The sequence below is a fragment of the Brachypodium distachyon genome, chromosome 5, assembly GCF_000005505.3.
Source record: "Brachypodium distachyon strain Bd21 chromosome 5, Brachypodium_distachyon_v3.0, whole genome shotgun sequence".
NCBI classification, from domain to species: Eukaryota; Viridiplantae; Streptophyta; class Magnoliopsida; order Poales; family Poaceae; genus Brachypodium; species Brachypodium distachyon.
The window spans coordinates 16,675,329-16,693,682 of record NC_016135.3 but is presented as its reverse complement, the minus strand read 5'-3'; the positions used below and the strand labels follow the sequence as shown (position 1 = coordinate 16,693,682).

The 18,354-nt window shown below is 44.8% G+C and overlaps 3 protein-coding genes and 1 non-coding gene across 4 annotated transcripts; 1 reads left to right on the top strand and 3 right to left on the bottom strand.

The window, feature by feature from the left end:
• Positions 1 to 655: 655 nt before the first annotated feature.
• On the top strand, positions 656 to 5,133 carry LOC100833643 (cytochrome P450 724B1). Its single transcript, XM_003579892.4, has 9 exons — positions 656 to 1,028; positions 1,415 to 1,748; positions 1,980 to 2,132; positions 2,323 to 2,559; positions 2,648 to 2,734; positions 3,026 to 3,104; positions 3,285 to 3,391; positions 3,871 to 3,995; positions 4,649 to 5,133. The coding sequence occupies exons 1-9, from the start codon at positions 817 to 819 to the stop codon at positions 4,746 to 4,748; spliced, it is 1,434 nt and encodes a 477-aa protein (XP_003579940.1). The 5' UTR covers positions 656 to 816; the 3' UTR covers positions 4,749 to 5,133.
• A 545-nt stretch (positions 5,134 to 5,678) lies between these two features.
• Positions 5,679 to 5,752, bottom strand: TRNAI-AAU. Its single transcript has one exon. It is a non-coding gene; the product is annotated as a tRNA-Ile (tRNA).
• Positions 5,753 to 5,904: 152 nt separating this feature from the next.
• Positions 5,905 to 8,148, bottom strand: LOC100833338 (ATP-dependent 6-phosphofructokinase 2). Its single transcript, XM_003579891.4, has 2 exons — positions 7,478 to 8,148; positions 5,905 to 7,061 (listed from the first exon to the last, which is right to left on the bottom strand). Exons 1-2 carry the CDS (start codon positions 8,051 to 8,053, stop codon positions 6,231 to 6,233), a joined length of 1,407 nt encoding a protein of 468 aa, XP_003579939.1. The 5' UTR covers positions 8,054 to 8,148; the 3' UTR covers positions 5,905 to 6,230.
• Positions 8,149 to 9,607: 1,459 nt separating this feature from the next.
• LOC100832303 (serine-rich adhesin for platelets) lies at positions 9,608 to 16,372 on the bottom strand. The gene is made up of 6 exons (XM_010241712.3): positions 16,105 to 16,372; positions 15,775 to 15,915; positions 13,366 to 13,424; positions 11,637 to 13,277; positions 10,669 to 10,810; positions 9,608 to 10,581 (listed from the first exon to the last, which is right to left on the bottom strand). The coding sequence occupies exons 2-6, from the start codon at positions 15,893 to 15,895 to the stop codon at positions 9,848 to 9,850; spliced, it is 2,697 nt and encodes an 898-aa protein (XP_010240014.1). The 5' UTR covers positions 15,896 to 15,915; positions 16,105 to 16,372; the 3' UTR covers positions 9,608 to 9,847.
• Positions 16,373 to 18,354: the final 1,982 nt, after the last annotated feature.

Here is an 18,354-nt window from a genome sequence, read left to right as displayed (position 1 = left end):
TAGTCAAATTTGAGACACATTTTCATACTACAATCAGTACATCTTTGTGTCGTACCAACTTCGTATGCGGAAGCGTCGCACGCACAGTGATTTCGTTTCGAGAAGGTGCCACAAAAGGGATTGATTATGTTGTACAGAAATCGTACGAAAGCAGTCTTACATCAGTAATTTCCGTGGTAAAAATCTTCACGGCTTAATTAGCACCAAAGTCCTATGGCATGTATGTATGCATGTTACCCCAGCATTCCACAAGTCCAGTGTTTACATTTCTATCTCTACCTGCGTGTTTGACTGCACCTTTGAACAAGCAGGACTGCAGGAGCAGCAGCCTAGATGGTGCTCCTACTCAACAGGGACCATACTCCTAGCTAGCTAGTCCTCCGTAGCGCGTAGCCCTTATTGATAAAAGTTTCTCATACAGTGTATTAGGAGTACTCTACGGAGTACATACATGCAGGAGTACTCTCGGTTCACTTCTCAGCAGTTAACACACACAGAGATCAAGCAAAGCAACAAGTGTATAAACAGATCCTAGCCGTACCATTTAGTAGAAAACAAGGCCAAAGCAAGGAAACAAAAGGCAACCTTATTTTTCCTTTCCCTCTCCCTTTGCCAAGATCCTTCCTACCCTTGCTCCTACTACTATATAGCCTCCCCCCTCACCTTCCATTCCAGGGAGAGAAAGAAAGAAACAGAGGGTGGTGAGCAAGTGAATGATAGCTTAGACAGACAGAGAGGCAAGGCAAGGCAAGGCAGTCTCCATGCTGCTTGTGAGATGAAAGCAGTAGGGGGTGCCTGCAGGTGTGTGGTGTGAGTATGATGATGGTTAGCGAGCTTGTGTTGGCTGCTCCGGCGATCCTGCTCTCCTTGCTCCTGACGCTGGTGCTGAGCCACTTCCTGCCTTTGCTCCTGAACCCCAAGGCTCCCAGGGGCAGCTTCGGATGGCCTCTTGTTGGTGAGACCCTGAGGTTCCTCACCCCTCACGCTTCCAACACCCTGGGCAGCTTCCTGGAGGATCACTGCTCCAGGTAATTAAACAGCCACTCGGCGCAGTAACATTTTTTTTTGTGTGCGTTACCAGTTTCGGCACCACAGCTGAGAAGTGTAAATTAATCTTCTTTACACATGCAATTAAGTAGTTATTGTTTAACATTATTTCATGTGACAGCAAAAAGGTGATGCATGCTGCATGTTGTACGGTCTCAGCAGCTTTTTGTGTATTTTTTTATTCTTAACTCTGAGGCTGTGACATGAACTTGACAGTGCAAGAGTGTATGTGTTTTGTGTACAACATTAACTTGTTCCTTAACAAGTGCTTTTTTTTTTGAAAAAAGAAGAATGGTAGTAGAAGAGACTAGCTAACACTATGAATGATGGCAACTAACATTGTTGGTGTGATCGATGGTCGATGCAGGTATGGGAGGGTGTTCAAGTCGCATCTGTTCTGCACCCCCACCATAGTGTCCTGTGACCAGGAGCTGAACCACTTCATCCTGCAGAATGAGGAGAGGCTGTTCCAGTGCAGCTACCCCAGGCCAATTCATGGCATACTGGGCAAGTCCTCCATGCTGGTGGTCCTGGGGGAGGACCACAAGAGGCTCAGGAACCTTGCTCTAGCACTGGTCACCTCCACAAAGCTCAAGCCCAGCTACCTTGGTGACATTGAGAAGATTGCTCTGCACATTGTTGGGTCATGGCATGGCAAGGACAAGGGCAGCAGAATCACCTTCTGTGAGGAGGCAAGAAAGGTTGGTTACCAAGTGTGTGTGTACTAACTAAAACCAGAGCTAGACATCACCCTGCAAGAGGGACATGATCCCATGAAACATGGAAGGAAAAACTCTGCACATGTTGCCTAGCTACCTACATCATCATGCATGCTGTTACTTGCTGATGCATGGATATTTTCTCAAGGTGGCTTTGACTGACCAGAGTCTTGTTTTTTTGTTTTTGACTTTTCTTGTGTGGGGCGAGCACAGTTTGCATTCAGTGTGATAGTGAAGCAGGTGCTGGGGCTGTCACCAGAGGAGCCAGTTACTGCCATGATACTCGAGGACTTCCTCACCTTCATGAAGGGCCTCATCTCTTTCCCTCTTCGCATCCCAGGAACCCCTTATGCCAAAGCTGTTCAGGTAATTAATTAAACAACTCTTCAAAAATAGTGATTAATTGAGCTGTCAAGTTTCGAACACTTCTGTATATCACCATGCATGAAGCTCATAAAACTAGTAAATAAATATTTGTACTAAGTTTTGCATTAAACATGCATATATGCACATGGTAATGACACTGGTTCTCTCGTCTGGTCATAATTCCTCACAGGCCAGAGAGAGGATATCAAGGACTGTGAAGGGCATTATTGAGGAGAGGAGGAAGGTTGGCTCCTGCAAGAGGGATGATTTCCTCAATGTGCTACTGTCAACCAATGAGCTCTCTGATGAGGAGAAAGTGAGCTTTGTGCTGGACTCCCTTCTAGGAGGATATGAGACAACCTCACTCCTGATCTCCATGGTTGTATATTATCTTGGGCAGTCAGCTCAAGATCTGGACCTAGTGAAGGTATATCATTCTTCTCATGGTGAAGATACAGGCCATTTGGTAGTTAGGTGCATGTCACTAATTATATAAGGACATGCTATGCATGCAGAGGGAGCATCAAGGCATAAGATCTAGCAAAGGGAAGGAGGAGTGCTTGAGCTCTGAGGACTACAAGAAGATGGAATATACCCAACATGTAAGACGATGATCATTCGGTACATGCTTTAGTTAGGATATATATATATATATATATATATATAGCAGAGAGCCTTTTTCTATTATCAGCAATCTACACAAATATGTATCCCTCCAAATTTGATGTTTTTTTCTCCTTATTCTGCCCATTTGTCCATATGCTTGCCTATATCTGGAATTTTGACTAGAGCAGAGAACACTTTGCAAGAACAGTGCAAAGGGGGAAGGATCCTAATTTGTCCTGTAATAATGGGGATGGTACAATGATATGCATATATGGATGTCCTTTCAGGTTATCAATGAGGCGCTGAGATGTGGAAACATTGTCAAGTTTGTCCACAGGAAGGCTCTCAAAGATGTCAGATACAAAGGTAATTAACCCTAGAGGCTTTCCTTGCAGATCCCATTGTGCTCATCACATGATAATGGATCAGGCAAAGGGGATGGCTGCACCTTTAATGCTGATTTGTGAGCATTGTTATTCCTAAAATACATAGCTTTTGAGAGAAGATGCTCAAAAGCAAGTGGCCCTTTTTTTTGCTCTGTTGCAGAGTATCTGATTCCATCTGGCTGGAAGGTCCTACCTGTTTTTAGTGCTGTTCATTTGAACCCCTCACTCCATGGAAACGCCCAACAGTTTCAGCCTTGCAGATGGGAGGTATGTCTGTTTTTCATAGCATGTGCTTACAATCTGTATTTGTAATGAGTTAATGAATAATGATTACCAGTTAGGTCATGCAGCTTAATTATTTTTTAGGGAAGCTTAACTTTGACATAATATGCTTTTTATAATACAAATGTATACAATGAAAAGGTCAGAGCACCAATCAGATGAGCTTATCTGGAGCTTTCAGAGAATCTTCTTTAAAGGGTGTTCTCTAACTAATCGCTATCTTTTTTTAGAGAGAAAACCAATAGCTACCTTTAATTAGTGAGTGTCCAACTAACCCATGTCATAATTACTTGCAACTATACTGATATCTTCAGATGCCAAGCAAGCCTTTTGTACATGGTCCTAACCATGATACCTCCCTCAAAGCCAGCATCCTTGGCTTTGCTTCTTATTTGCTTAGCTTCATTAATGAAACTAATCATCTGATTCATGTGTATGACTTATCGAATTGATTGATGGAACAGGGCGGAAGCCAAGGGACCATAAAAAAATTTACCCCGTTCGGCGGTGGCCCCCGGCTCTGCCCCGGATCAGAGCTTGCCAAAGTAGAGGCTGCATTCTTCCTACACCACCTTGTGCTCAATTTCAGGTAAAACATAAGGGCACCCGATTAGGAGGTACTACATAGTAGTAGGTAACTACCCATGCAATCTGAGGTAGAAATCGAAGAAATAAAGAACATGGCAACCAATACTGAAAAAATATTCAACTCAAGATTGAAACTATTGCATCGTGAAGAAAATTAGTGGACACATGAACAGGACGAAAACAGATTGATGCAGTTATCACTCACACACTAATAGTAGTACATGGCAACATGGCTATATGGTATCAGACGACCATATACTGTGCAAACATGGCAGCATGGAGTTTCTAATAAGTGGAGTATGCAAGTTGAGTGGTACCAAATCAGGTCCATAAATGTCTGCATCTTTCTGAATGTGACAGAAGACAATGCATTTCTTTTTCTTTTCTTCAGACTAGGAGAGCAGCAATGCTTACTGGATCTCTATATTTACAGTGTTGGCTGATAACCAGAGTTTTAAATAGCAAACTAACCATTTAGCGGCAGCCCAAAAATATTTGCTAAAGTGAGCTATAGCGCGCTATTTATAAGTTTTAGCACCTTTGGTGACGCTAAAGCATTTAGCGCATAAAATACTAGAGTGGCGCTATAACCGTGCTATTTAAAAGCTTGTTGATAACAGTATTGCATTTCTTGGAAATTTTGGCGTCCTGCAGATGGCGTATCGACGGCGATGACGTTCCGATGGCATACCCGTACGTGGAGTTTCCAAGAGGTCTGCCGATAGAAATCGAGCCGATTTGCTCCGTATCCTGAGTGCGTTCTTGCAGCTTCAGCCACGGTGGCGAGTGCGGAAAAGATTGCAAGAAGTGAAGAAACGTTTACTGAGGACTAGCTAGCTAGTGGCTGCTGGCATGAGGCAGCTGAGGGGGTTGTGATCTGCTCTGTAAATGGTGTAGATATATTTGGTCCATGGTGATTACTTGAGGTGGTTGGTTCACCCTGTAACATTCTCCACCGTCTGGACTACTATCTTATAGAAGAAGAAAAAATGGGTTCTTGGGAGTTAGTACAGAGGTTTGCAGTTTATTTGTTCTGGAACTCAGTATTGGTATCGAATAAACTGGACATTTCTGAAGGTCATGTACTAAATAGACTGTTAGTGGGAAAGAAAACAGAGAATAATTAACCATTGGTGATATAAACATGAATCCGGTTGGAATGTACAGTAGGATACTCTCAAGGACGTTTCGAGACAACGAGTCAAGTCTACCAGAGTGCAAATCATTCCATGCTAAAATGGAGTCTGGTACGGTGTAAAAGAGAGCACAAGAAGTGATTTAGAGGTTTAGACGGCAGCAAGGCGTCAGTTTGGTGTCCACGACTGCCATCCTGAAATTGATCGTCTAGAGTGGTGTACAACTCTTCATATTTTACGATAGAGGAGAAACGCAAGAAAAAGAAGAGCGCAATAGGGGATTTATATAGAGGCTGCAGTCGGTTTGGTAAACCAGTACTTACTCCGTTCCATAATACTTATCGAAATATTACATGTATCTGAACGTTTTTTTCTTGTTGAAATATTACATGTATCTAAACGTTTTTTAATAATAAATAATTAAAATTGGTACGGATGGAGCAGTAGTCTAGGATTGCCGTAAGATTTTGTTCGTCATAAAAATATGGCCCATGCAGGAGGGAGCAGTAGTCTAGGATTGCCATAAGATTTTGTTCGTCATAAAAATATGGCCCATGCAGGTCTCGAACCTGCGACCTTCGCGTTATTAGCACGACGCTCTAACCAGCTGAGCTAATAGGCCTGTTCTGGCAACAACGGAATTTAAGAATATATAATCCTTCCCACGTGGTTAGTGCTTGTATACCGATGTGCTGCAAAATGAGTAATGACTTGCACACTAGCAACATGACACATCAGTACTTGTCCACCAGGATAGATGATGTTTACTGACAATTTGACATGAAAGCAATGACTGTTATTGAAAACTATCCACATTCGAAGTAACATCATATATTGTCCCCCGTCCTTACAAGAAACACACCATTTCTTGCCACTAGATTTATTTATGAAAAAATACAACATAATTACAACAACTCGTGGGTACATACACACAAACCATAGAACACTCGCTGATATCTTATTGAAGAGTCGAAATAACAAGAGAAGGAACTAGATCAAATGATATTGATTTAACCGTGTCCAGAGGTGGTTAGATCATCTTACTATTTTGTCACACCACAGGATCATCTTACTATTTCGTCACCACAGAACTCGAGGTCTTAATAATCTTGGGGTTTTAGGAAATCTGGCTGGTCTGTGACTGATCTAACCCATGCCCATTTGTGATCATTCACATCCACTGGGTTCTTGGCCACAGCAATATCTTCCAAAGGTATGTAACTGTAGGTTCCATTTATCGGGCCAGGTACGAAGCCAGTGAACCCAGCCATGATCCCATGGATCGCTGAATGCGCCAACAAGGTACAGTACAGATTATCAGTAGCATTTGCTGGGACTGCTCGAATCATGTAAGTAGGATCAATATACTTCAAAGTGAAGAGCTCACTGGGGTGTTCTCTCTTCCACCACCTACCCACCTCAGATTTCAGCCAGGGGCCAATATCAAGGAACAAATTGTTGCCAGACTCATCTTGCTCTCGCTTCTGATCATCGGTCCGGGGAATCAAGTCCTGACCAGCACCTTCAGCAACCACGACGACAGCATGCCCCTTCTGCTTTATCCTTTCATACAGGAACTCAAACAAGCCCCCCTTCCCTTCAACGTGGAAATCGATCTCAGGAATCAAACAGCAGTCAACATCTCGGCTGCTCAGGGTGGCATAAAGAGCAATGTGACCTGTGCTCCTGCCCATAAGTTTTACAAGACCAATGCCATTCACAGCACTGACAGCCTCCACATGCGCTGCATTGATCGCCTGCTGAGCAACCTCTACTGCAGTTTGAAATCCAAATGACCTATCTATGATACCAATGTCATTGTCTACAGTTTTTGGGATCCCTGTAATTGATATGTGCAAACCACGGCGTTTAAACTCTTCGAAGATTGCCACAGCTCCTCTCATGGTTCCATCACCGCCAATGGCATATACCTGGAACGCACAAAATATTTTCACATGATTTGGCATGTCAAACTAGCCATCAAACCATGATCCCATTGCCCTTAAAATATTCAACAACAGGTAACCTAGGTAATCAGCTAAGTCTTGCTCCTAACTAAGATGGATAGTATGAGCTCTTCGGACTTTTCCAATACCTCAGCTTATACAAATTATACGTATTTTATAGGAAACATCACGATCCTTCAAATTCAGATTCTTTAGCAATTTAAACTTAAAACACTTTTAATAGATTCGAGCAAGCCCAACTGATCCCAATCTTAAATCGGTTAATGGTCCACCATTCAACACCAGATACCATCCTAATTAATTCAGCAGAGCAACGGTCTTGCAAATAAGCATCAGCATCTCTAGTCAAAATCTGAAAGCTGCGTTTAAGTTGCTCTCACCTGCGTGTACCCGCGAGCGACGATCCCGTCGACGATCTTGTCGAGATCGAAGCCACCCCGCGTGGTCTTGAGCGCGGTGCCGCCCTTCTTGTGCCAGTCGTCCACGGCGGCCGGGTCGAGCCGCACGTGGTCGACGTCCGCGCCGTAGAAGCCGCGGTACCCGGCGGCGACGCCGAAGACGTCCCGGACGCCGTAGAGCTCCTGGAGCCCCACGACGAGCTCCCGAAGAACGGTGTTGAGGCCCGGGCAGAGGCCCCCGCACGTGACGAGCGCGGCGCGGGCGCGGGCCGGGTCGACGGCGAGGCTCCCTCGCGGGCCCGCGCGGCGGTAGGCGACGAGCGGGTCCGGGGTGCCGGAGGCGAGGTCGAAGAAGGCGTGGCGGAGGGAGACGTCCCCCGGGGAGATGTAGAAGGTGGGGGGCGGGTGGAAGCAGGGGCGGCTGGAGATGGGGTTGGGGATCGGGTCTGCGGCGGGGAGCCGGGGCACGTCGCGGAGGGTGAGCGGCGGGAGGGTGACGGTGGTGTTGGTCGGGGTGGAGGCGGTGTGGTCGCCGGAGCTGGGGGTGGTGGGATCCATGGCGAGGGCGGGGGGAAAGTGGAACTGCCGACTGCGGACACGGAGACGGAGGGGGTTTAAGCGACGCGTGGAGGTTTTGCTCAGAGCTTCTGGAATTTGAGGGGGCGCCGACGCGCCGTGTCAAGGGGGCACCTCATCGGCCGTGACTCGTGACTAACGAGCGGCCGGGCCACGTAAACAGTTTCAGAATAAACTTACTGGAGCTCACAACGTCTTGATGCGTATTCACCTCAGATGTCAGGGGTTCGTAGCTGATGTGCCCCGTGTTACCGAAGGAGAAGTCCAATGGCTAATCTCCCACGCGAACTTGGGAATAAACCGTGTTCCATTGTCATTGCTTTCTATGCAGACCAGATGCTGGGGCGCCACGCCGCCACCCGAGCATTAAATGGGGATCGTCGGTAAACCGGGGATTATCTGGGTATATAATTGAGTGACAGTTATTTACATAGTATTTCGATAGCGGTTTTGTTCGTACGCATCTCTCATCTATCGTTAGATTAGGACATGAGGACTATCTCATTCTCTCCTCTCTCGCCTGCTATCATTAGATTAGAATTTATCGGACATACATGCCGATCGATTTCTAACTAAAAAATCAACTACTTAATAATAAAACCGTAAACTTTATTCGAAAACGGCTCGTCTGAATTAACCGGAAGAAACCCGCACGTGACCGACCAACTGCTGGCTTCTGCTGCTTGGCCCGCCGGGCATGCAGTTCTAACGGTAACCAGGGAGGGAGAGGAGAGCGCCAATGGCCCAACGCCATATCTTGCCCTGCCTTTCCGTGTTTCGTTTGCGGGCGTCCATCGTCGTCGTCGTCCTCTCCCCAAAAGCAAAGGCACACCGGCGTTCTCGCAGAGCCTTTGTTTTACTTTCCGTGCGTGCATACGGGGGGTACTGGGCAGTGCTCGTGCTAGGTACGCGGCCGGCAGCGCAAGCCGCAAGTGCGATTTGCGGCCGGGTGAAACGGAAAGGGAAGGAAATCGATCTGCAGCGACACCCAGGAATTGACAGGAGAGCTGCGTACCTATGTATACCTACACGTGCACTATCGTCAACTTTTTTATCATACACATTCGCCCACCAGCGGGGAGAAACACCTCCATTGCTGTTTAATTTGCACGATCAGGCAGGCAGAATCAATTGTGGAGAACACCTCAATTATATTCAGTCCTGCCTCAACTCTCTCGTGCCATGGCCGTGGCCGTGGGATATCACCTACCCGAATCCAAGGGCCTCTTTGAGCTTCAAAACACGGGAATAGCAAAATAAGTAAGTGCACTTAATTAGCGTGCCCAATAGATTGAACGGATGAATATTTGACTGTGCACAGGATGGAAATTATGCTGTGAAACATATCGAAAATGAATGGTAAGAGAAAAAAAATCATACGTTTTACACTTTACGATCCTACGCATCAAATAGCCACGTAGGAGAACTTTTAAAGGACTGGAATCAAATATAGTCAGATATGCCCCCAAATTTCGATGGAAAATTGTGCAATGCTGCAACTGGCAATAATCTAAAGGGCAGTTGGCAAACTGCCAAAAATCTGAAACCGGGATTGCCACTACTGCCTGGCAAGCAGTAGTAAGTTATATTCATGCAAGAAGAAGAAGCAATAATAATCCCAACCTATATATTATTTGACCATGCCTTCTCCAGCAGGGCATCAATCAAGGAAGGAATTTCTACTAACAACCAACCCATCTTAATTGATCCAGAAACAGCTGCACTGAGTCAATGATACCAGCAACAGGATACAAATACAATCAACAAATAAACTTTTTAAGACCAGCCACAACTCACAGGGAAACATACGAGATCGGCGACCATCTCGTTGACCAGCGACTCCAGCAGCTCTGCCGCGACGTCTCTGCCGGCCTCGAACGACTCCATCTTGAAAGAACCCACCCAGCTCCCCCCGCGCGGGCCGCCCATCTCCCTGTACACCAGCTCGTCCACCATCGACTCCTCCGCCGCCTCCATCAGGCAGCAACCCGTCATCTCTCGGTACAGCTCCTCCGGGGACAGCTTGCGCAGGACCGCTGTCCCCGTAAACCACGAGCAGTACCCGGCATCAAGGTAGTAGGCGCACTTGGCACTCAGCAGCTCGTTCGCGCAGTCGAACAGCAGCCTCCGGGTCGTCCTGCAGGCTGTCTTGTCCTCTTGTTCTTCTTCGCCAGTTGCAGGCCTGAGATTCCCGTTCAGTTCTTCCAAGAGGCGCAGATCCAGGATATCCAAGGTGCCCGATCGCTCAAAGCAGGAGCTAGCTTGGCCGCTCAGAGAGCTCGCATTCAGTATTTCTCTTAGGAAGTCGATCTCCGGTGTACTACGATCCACCTGGCATGACGAGCTGCTGCTCTCTGATGGCAGGGTTTCGACTGTTGTAGTCCCCCCTGTGATTGATGAGGCCGTGTCTGAATATTCTGATAAAGCATCGTCCACTTCTAGAGATCTACCGTCCTCATGTGCAGAACCAGATGTCTCTGCTCCTTCTGTTGCACCAAAAAACCTTGATTCTGCGAAATGGGGGACAAAAGGAGAAGTGTTTTTGAGGCATTTATCCGGCTAGTGCTATAGCAACAACCAAACAAGTGTTCACTCACCGCCTGCATTTCTCCAGCTCTCTGCAGAGCTACCGGTTTCTGCCGAAAGAGAGGTTTCCCATGTAGAGTGCTGGCTTAAGTGAAGATGCTCCAAGTCCACTTGGTCGATGAAATCCTTATCATACTTCAGACCTTGAGATGACTTGCGATAAAAAATAAATTGTTAGCATAAAGATATATTATTAACCTGTCATATGTAAATGCAGGAACAATCCAGTCCTTGTACTGATGACACAGTTGGTTCCCTGCTTTAGTACGGAGTGAGAAGATTCAAGTGTTCAAATTGCCTCACTACCTGTGTGATCTATGAGGTCAATTCAGTGCTTCTATTTTGCTCTCAACTGCTTGTGTAGAAAATCAACGTCACTCTATTGCTCTTGCTTCTAATTGACAACAGAGATTGTACTATCATCTACTGAACATCAAAGTTTTCTCAATCTTGAAATAGGAGTACGAGATAAACTAACTATATGTACTAACCTAGAATATTCAGTGTATATGGAGAAAATATACCATGACATTCATTTTCCTGTGTCGAACACAAATATGAACGTTGTATTTTCTGGCATTTGTCATATGAAAAAAAACAAGAATCTATAGATTTGTTGCTGTAAATTGCAAAATCATCACCTATCGTCCAACAGGGGACGACTGGGAGCCTGTCGTTCCGCCAGAGAACGACAGTTCTTTTCTTTTTCTTTTTTGAGGCCAGGAGAATGACAGGTTAACATGTCATCCATTGCTAGGACAACAGCGCTTTGTCGTTCAGCCGTTGGACGATGAGCTCATTGTCATCTTCATGTAGGACGACAGTGTTTAGCGTTGTATTTCCATTTAAAAATCTATAGACCTTGGAACTAACAAAAGCTGGAAAAAACTATCATGTGCTATTCGTCACAACACGGAAAACGACATGCATATGATATAGAGCTGACAAGATAGGTAAAGAAGTGTCTCAGATGTCTTACCTGACCACTTTTTGATGCAAGATCTGCATGGAGGAGTTTGTTTTTTCCATCCTTAAAAGGTCGTAAGGATTCCCTGTCATACGCAGTAGATGTGATGCTAGATGTTTCAGATGCTGATGCTGTATCCTCCGAAGCTGGTGAAGGGGCGTATATTCGAACTCCATTGGCTGGCTTAGCATAGGGTGGCCTCACCCGAGAAGTCAATTCTCTCAACTTCTGTTCCAGAAGAAGTCCCAAATAATCACCATCTATGTCATCAGGTTTAGTATTTGAGGTATCGCTTGAAATTGTCAATGAGTTCACATTCTCTATAGACCGGGACTCCACTGAATGATTTCGAAATTGAGAACTAGGTAATGATTTGTGAACTGGTGAGGTAAATGTGAATGAAACAATGTCAGTGCTGATTTTCTTTTTATTTGTGGAGAAAGATGATTGCTCATCTACCCCAATATTGTGCTGAACACGCTTTTGGATTCTCTCAGCAAGAATTTTATCAATTGACTGGCTTTTCTTAGAGTGCATCCTCCCATCTGGCAATCTTCTCGGCTTGGGAATTGTTTTTGCTGTAGAATTGTGTCTTCTGTTTGCATAGTTGGTTTGCTGCAGTTCCCCATTTCTGTTGCCTGTCATACTGTTTACAGCGCGTGTGCTGGTGATCCCAGCCTTCCTGGGAGAGGCATTTGTTGAATGCATGTTGCTTTGTTGTTGGCTGAGTCTTGCTGACTTTGAATTCACCATCTGCTTAGCACCAATTGCATTCCGTTTTCGGTTATTTTGTACAAGCACATTGGAAGAACTTGCCGTGTCCTTTTGGTTATTATTACTCTTTTGTTGGTTGCATCCATTGCCCTCAAAAATGTTATGTTCAGGATGCATACGAGTTGCAAGTTTCCTACTGTTTTTGCTTATACCTTCTCTTCCTTGAGCATTTGTACCTCTAGAATCAGGTGATGGTCTACTGCTGGCCTTGACCTTTGGACCAAATGGAGCACATACATTTGACTGTGAGACCCTGGAAGAAGAGGAAGTCTCTGAAGTGACCAAACTTCTACTCACAGGTTTTCCACTGGATTGCTTAGAAGATGCTGAGCAGTCACGCTTCTTAGCCGCTTGGGACATCTGTTGGGCTCTTACAATCCCTGATGGATTGAAGGCACGCACATCGGTTGAGTATCCAACATCACGTACTCTGTAAGAGCTAGAATTCTCAACTCCAGGACCAATAATCCTAGATGCTGCCTCCATTATATCAGCAGCATTTCTGCTTGATATATGATTAGGATTTTTTACCGGGGAGAATAACTTGTGTTGTGCAACTGAACCTGCCCTTTTGGCAAATCTTGGAGGCAGCGCTTCCATTCTAAATCGGTCAATAGGACTACTTGGCATCTTATGAGAACTGGGACTGCCAAAATAACTTCTGCCAACAAACTCACCATGGACATTATTTTGAAAAGATTGTTGCACGGTTATAGGCATCAAGCAGGATCCAGATGAGCTTGCCTCAGGCATGGAATCTAAACCCATAAGCCTCGCCACAACAGTGGGTCCCCTCCTCGTGTGAGCTTCATCCCCAATTACTGACGATGAAGAACTGTGCTCACTGCTTTCCTTCAAACTCGGAGCATCTTCAAGCATCTGCCAAAGTGCATAGTTTGACTCATCAAAATGATAGTAAGCAGCAAACAGAACTACAGACAAAAAGATCATGCATCTGAACACAGACCGAGTTGGACGGTGTACTTGGCGCACTGCCATCAACTTCCTTCCCATTTACGGTATTCCCTGCAAAGACAGAATTCATGTATAAGCTCCTTGAAAATGAAAAAAAAAAGGATGTTCATGACCCTATAACATGTACAGTTGCAATTTTTGTTCAAAAAAATTATTTAGGTGTCCTGCACAAATAACACAAATTGTGCATTTTGAATAGCATACCACTGACTATTTCAGGCTGTGCCAACTAGGTTGATGACATGGGGGGTAATGGCTTTAGGGCCTGTACAGGTTGGCCCTGGACCCAAGAGGCGCGACAGCACCATGAAAGGCAGCTGCACCTCAAGGGCAGGGGTGTGTATTAACTAGATTGGTTTATTCTTGCTTGCCTCATAACGATTACAGGGGGGCCCTTTTATTGGGAAGACTCGACTTGACATCCAAGAAACTAATCTCTACTTTCCTAACAAACCATATCTTAATATTCCTATCTTATCTCTTGCCTAACTAATTTAGGAGATACTAATGGGATATCGTCCCTTATTTGGATACCTAGGGCTGCGACCCCTATAGGGATGTACGCCCATGACAGTATGCTAGGAAAATAGTGAAGGCTCAGTGAAACTTAAGGTGTGCTTATACATGTTTTCGTCATGTTTCAGCTATTGGGTCAGGGAGGTGCTCGCTGAACCACAGAGGATGTTGGTCAGAGACCAGGGGGAACAGACCTTCAGTGTCATTGCAGAGGTAACCTCCTCAAATGAAACGGTTGCACTTCTAGAGTAAGCAGCAATCATAAATAATTTGTTATATCTTTAACAAGTGGTTGGTTTTTCTGTTATGTGTAATTGGTATGTAACACTAAGTTACTACCTATGGTAAAAAAGAAGACTAAAAATCTTTGATTATTTGTTTCATTGCTTTATTGATACAGGCTACAAATCCGCTCTTTAATACTCCCTCCGTTCCATAATTCTTGTCGAAATCTTACATGTATCTAGACACTTTTTAAGAATAGATACATTCATTTTTGGGCTAATTTGAGACAAGAATTATGAAATGGAGTGAGTAGATAGATGGATAACTTGGCTCCTAAGAAACTAATTCCGTCTTTCCTAACAACTGGAATCTTATCTCTTAATTGGATAATTATAGCATGTGACAGCAATGCTTATTTTAAAAGTGGTGAGGCATTCAAATTTCAAAGTGAAACCCTTTATTTTGGCACCTCAGTTTAAATACCTTGCATTCTGTAGTATCATTTACATGCTGGTAGAAAATCATTTCAAGTTTCGGCTTTTACGTAGCAATGTAGCATAGAAATGAGAATTTTGTTTTTGAAGGCCATATATCAGTGTATATTATTTGGCAAATATATTCTCATACTGTTTTTCTTATTTTGATGTGAACATTACATGGCATGGAGATGCTTCCAGGACCTGCTTATTGTGCTCTAATGGCTAAACATAGTTCACTTCTGTTTTTTTTCTTCGCCATGTCTAGAATAAAGACTCACGTGTTGAATAGAATGTGCACCGAGGGTTGATATTGACACATCTGTTTGATTAGTTGGGAGTCTATTCGCCAACAAATATGAGCTTGTGTTGGGAGTCTATTCATATAACTTTTTATATCCCCGGTTAAAGGATACTGGATTCCTTATTCCTTGAGTGCATGCATGCTTGAGTGTTAACCTGTAGTCTTTCAGCACTCCCAAAATTGAAGCCGGCAGTTTCCTTCAAGAGATTACAAGGGCTTTCGGCTCTTGGGGATAGTTACTTGATGATTAACCTATATGACCTCAGATGATTACCAGAATGTTTCAAGTCATATCTCAGCTTACTTTATTACTACCTTCATTCCAAAAGTAATTGCCTTTTCAAATCTGTGTTCATTAAATCTTTTATTTTTTACTAGCATTTCAAAATGCATTGCTATGGGTCACCAACGTTGACAACATCAGCTTGATACTACTAAATCTTTCTTGAAATATACTTATATAATGTCTTATAGTTTGTTTCAATGAGAATCAAAGTACTTCTAAACAAACTTTTGGTCAAAATATCACATCTAAGATTATGTCAATGATCTGAATGACAGGTTTGAAGAGAGTGTTAAAGCTTCAGTAGGAAAGCACGAACGGAAATAATATTTGACTATTTAAAATATTCCGTAGAGTGCACCGGCGCCTTACTAGTAGCACCAAATATTGCAACCGTGCATATTGTAGCATTGTAAACATTCATTAAAAAAGTCAAATATTTTTCACTGCATCTTAGTGTGGGAGAAAAGGAGAGAATGTAGGGAGGAGATCCAGGTGGGGAAAGTCCGCTTTGGTAAGCTCAACCCCTGTTTCCATTTGTGAAAATGCATCAAGTTGTGCAGCAAGCACTAAGACTCGAACAACACATTTGCTTACCCGGTGTCGGAGAATCGCCCCCGTTTCCGGTGAACAGGCGCTTCTTGGACTTCTTGCCCTTGCCCCAATCAAACAGGCCAAAGATGCCATGTCCCTTCGATGCAGCTCTCTCTACATCCATCCCCCCTGGTTATCAAAAACCTGCAGACGAAAATCGGACACTACAAATCAAATCGCAGCAAATACATTCAACCGAAATGCAGCTAAACAGTCGAATCGAGAATCCCCCAGAACCCGATCTTCATTTCGGATTTGAAAAAGAAAAGGACTCAAACTCATAGCAGAACGGCTGCGTCCTACGGCAAGGCCCCGCGAGTTTACAGTGAATACCTAGGATTCGAACGCCGGAAGAAGGAACCCGCAGCTAGGGAGGGGTGGGGGGGGGGGGGTGGGGGGCGTGGCAGTGCAGGGCAAGCAGCCGCGGAAGAACGGCGCCGCGCTGCACGGGGTCCGCGGCCGGCGCGGGATTGATTCAGAGCCGGCCGGCGTCCTGCGGCCAGCCAATGCCAAATCGCCGCCCGACCGGCCCGGATCGAGCAGTCGTCGCTCGTCTCGTCGGGGGAGGAACCTCAGCTCGCACTGACGCTCCAAGAGCAGTGATTTCGTTTGTTTTTATTTTTGTCTCTTCCCACAGTTCCCAGACAAGCTCAAACGAACGGCGCCGCGAAGAGGAGGGTGTTAGGGTTGGCCTCGGAATTTCAGGCCTGGGAAGCTTGGGCTGTACTACCCCCTCAGGCCTGGCCCAAATACTGGTCATTATAATACGGAGTACAGTATCATTGAGATTAGAGTAATACAAAGGTGTATTCGAGAGGATATCTGGTGGGCTGTACCACCACTAAAAAGTTTTCAAATTTTTTGAAATAAATTGAGTAGATTTATAAGATGTGCGTCTACCACCTTGCAAAGTTTCAAATCCAAATTCATTATATGCATAGAGAAACAAAAAGACAAATGCAAGCATGAATAGTTTCAAAAAATTTGTCTTTTGTGTTTTTATCTTTTTGTGACCTATTCACATCAGGATTTGTCTTTTTTGTTTCTCTACGCATATAATGAATTTGGATTTGAAACTTTGCAAGATGATAGACACATATCTTATGAAGCCACTCAATTAATTTCAATTTTTTTGAAAACTTTTTAGTGGTGCTACCGTGCTAAACTTTGTAAGATGATAGACACATACAATTAATTTCAAATTTTTTGAAAACTTTTTAGTCGTGCTATAGCACCTAAGGAGTTGGGAGCACCGGAAATTCTCTCTATTCGAGTCTAGGTGTCCTGAAGCTGTGGAAATTCCTTTAAGAAAAAAAGAAGCTGTGGAAATCATAATGCAGGTTCTTAAAAATACACCTAATGACCCGTCTAGATCCAAACACAGTTGTCATATTGACCGTTAGAAGCATACTTTGATGTCCTAGAGACCTAGACGATCAAATTTTTGAAGTTTGGGGAGTCGGGACCCACAGTCACAGGGGGCACTTAAAATAGTCCAGTGCCTCTCTCGTGCACTGTACTCTATGTTCATGAACATTTTTTATTATCTCAATAACTATTTGTTCTGTTCTGTTAACCCAACCAACGGACAAAAATCGGTGCTAATATCTCAGCCAGTGGCTTATTTGACGGGACTCTTTCGAGCAACTGTTTCGTTCATGCTGGCTCGCAAAGTCATTGGAGAAGCATAGGAATGGTCCGCTGCCGTGGTATGAATCACACACGTTTCTCGCTAGCTTGAACATTTTACCAAAAGGAAATAAATTCTCGCTTGACGTTGGGATGTCAGTCATGTGGCAATCCGGTGGGAATCGCTTCGATGGACTTGATGACATAGTCGGCGGCCAGGAAAGGTACGGGCGTTGATGGCTCAATGCTAACTGGCAAAGAAAAGAGCACCGGCTGGTGCATGTACTGACAGCAAAGTACTGTAGTACCTGGAAACAAGATCATGTGCGTACACAACCGTGGTGTCATCTGCGTCACCAGACATGGGTTTGTTCGTTGCAACCAGAGCACCTGCTGGAATTTTGGGTCAGGACCAAAGTTCAATCTGAAATTAATTTCTGAAAAATCTCAAAATCTCATTCATGTAGTGGGATGAGAAAGTGGAAATAGTCCCACATTGCTAGTTTAGGGGGAGTTGGACCAATATATAAGGTATGTTGGTTCTCACCTCTTGAACAAGTGAGCAAGGAAAATCCCTACGCGCGCTCCTCCTCCGCTCGTCTCGTGGATCGAGTTCGGGTCGTGCTTATCTTTTTGGCAGTCGGAATTCGTTGCGTACGCGTAACAAATCCCGATAATTGCGGAGTCGGTTTTGGTTTCCTAAACCGAACCGAAGTCCGCCTGCGTGCCTATACAATAAGACTACCCGGCCTCCGGACGGACGACGCCAAAATCCTAGCGTCACACCCACGATCTAATCTCGTTGTTCGCTGCCAACTGCTACTCCATCCCGTCAACTGCGTGCACAGATCGCCGGGAGAGCAGGCCTCCGGAACCCCGACCTTCGAGATCCTGCCCGGGAGACGGTCGATAAGGTTTTTGGGGAGTGTTCTCACGCGACTGCTCACTTCTTCA

Excerpts from the sequence above, each read along its gene's own strand:
- LOC100833643 (XM_003579892.4), top strand. The coding sequence starts at position 817 with ATGATGATGGTTAGCGAGCTTGTGTTGGCTGCTCCGGCGATCCTGCTC. Across the intron at positions 1,749-1,979 it reads TCTGTGAGGAGGCAAGAAAG|TTTGCATTCAGTGTGATAGT; the intron begins GTTGGTTACCAA and ends GGGCGAGCACAG. Across the intron at positions 3,105-3,284 it reads CAAAGATGTCAGATACAAAG|AGTATCTGATTCCATCTGGC; the intron begins GTAATTAACCCT and ends GCTCTGTTGCAG.
- LOC100833338 (XM_003579891.4), bottom strand. The coding sequence starts at position 8,053 with ATGGATCCCACCACCCCCAGCTCCGGCGACCACACCGCCTCCACCCCG. Across the intron at positions 7,062-7,477 it reads TCGCTCGCGGGTACACGCAG|GTATATGCCATTGGCGGTGA; the intron begins GTGAGAGCAACT and ends TGTGCGTTCCAG.
- LOC100832303 (XM_010241712.3), bottom strand. The coding sequence starts at position 15,895 with ATGGATGTAGAGAGAGCTGCATCGAAGGGACATGGCATCTTTGGCCTG. Across the intron at positions 13,425-15,774 it reads GGGCGATTCTCCGACACCGG|GGAATACCGTAAATGGGAAG; the intron begins GTAAGCAAATGT and ends CTGTCTTTGCAG. Across the intron at positions 10,811-11,636 it reads TTGCATCAAAAAGTGGTCAG|TCATCTCAAGGTCTGAAGTA; the intron begins GTAAGACATCTG and ends TTTTATCGCAAG.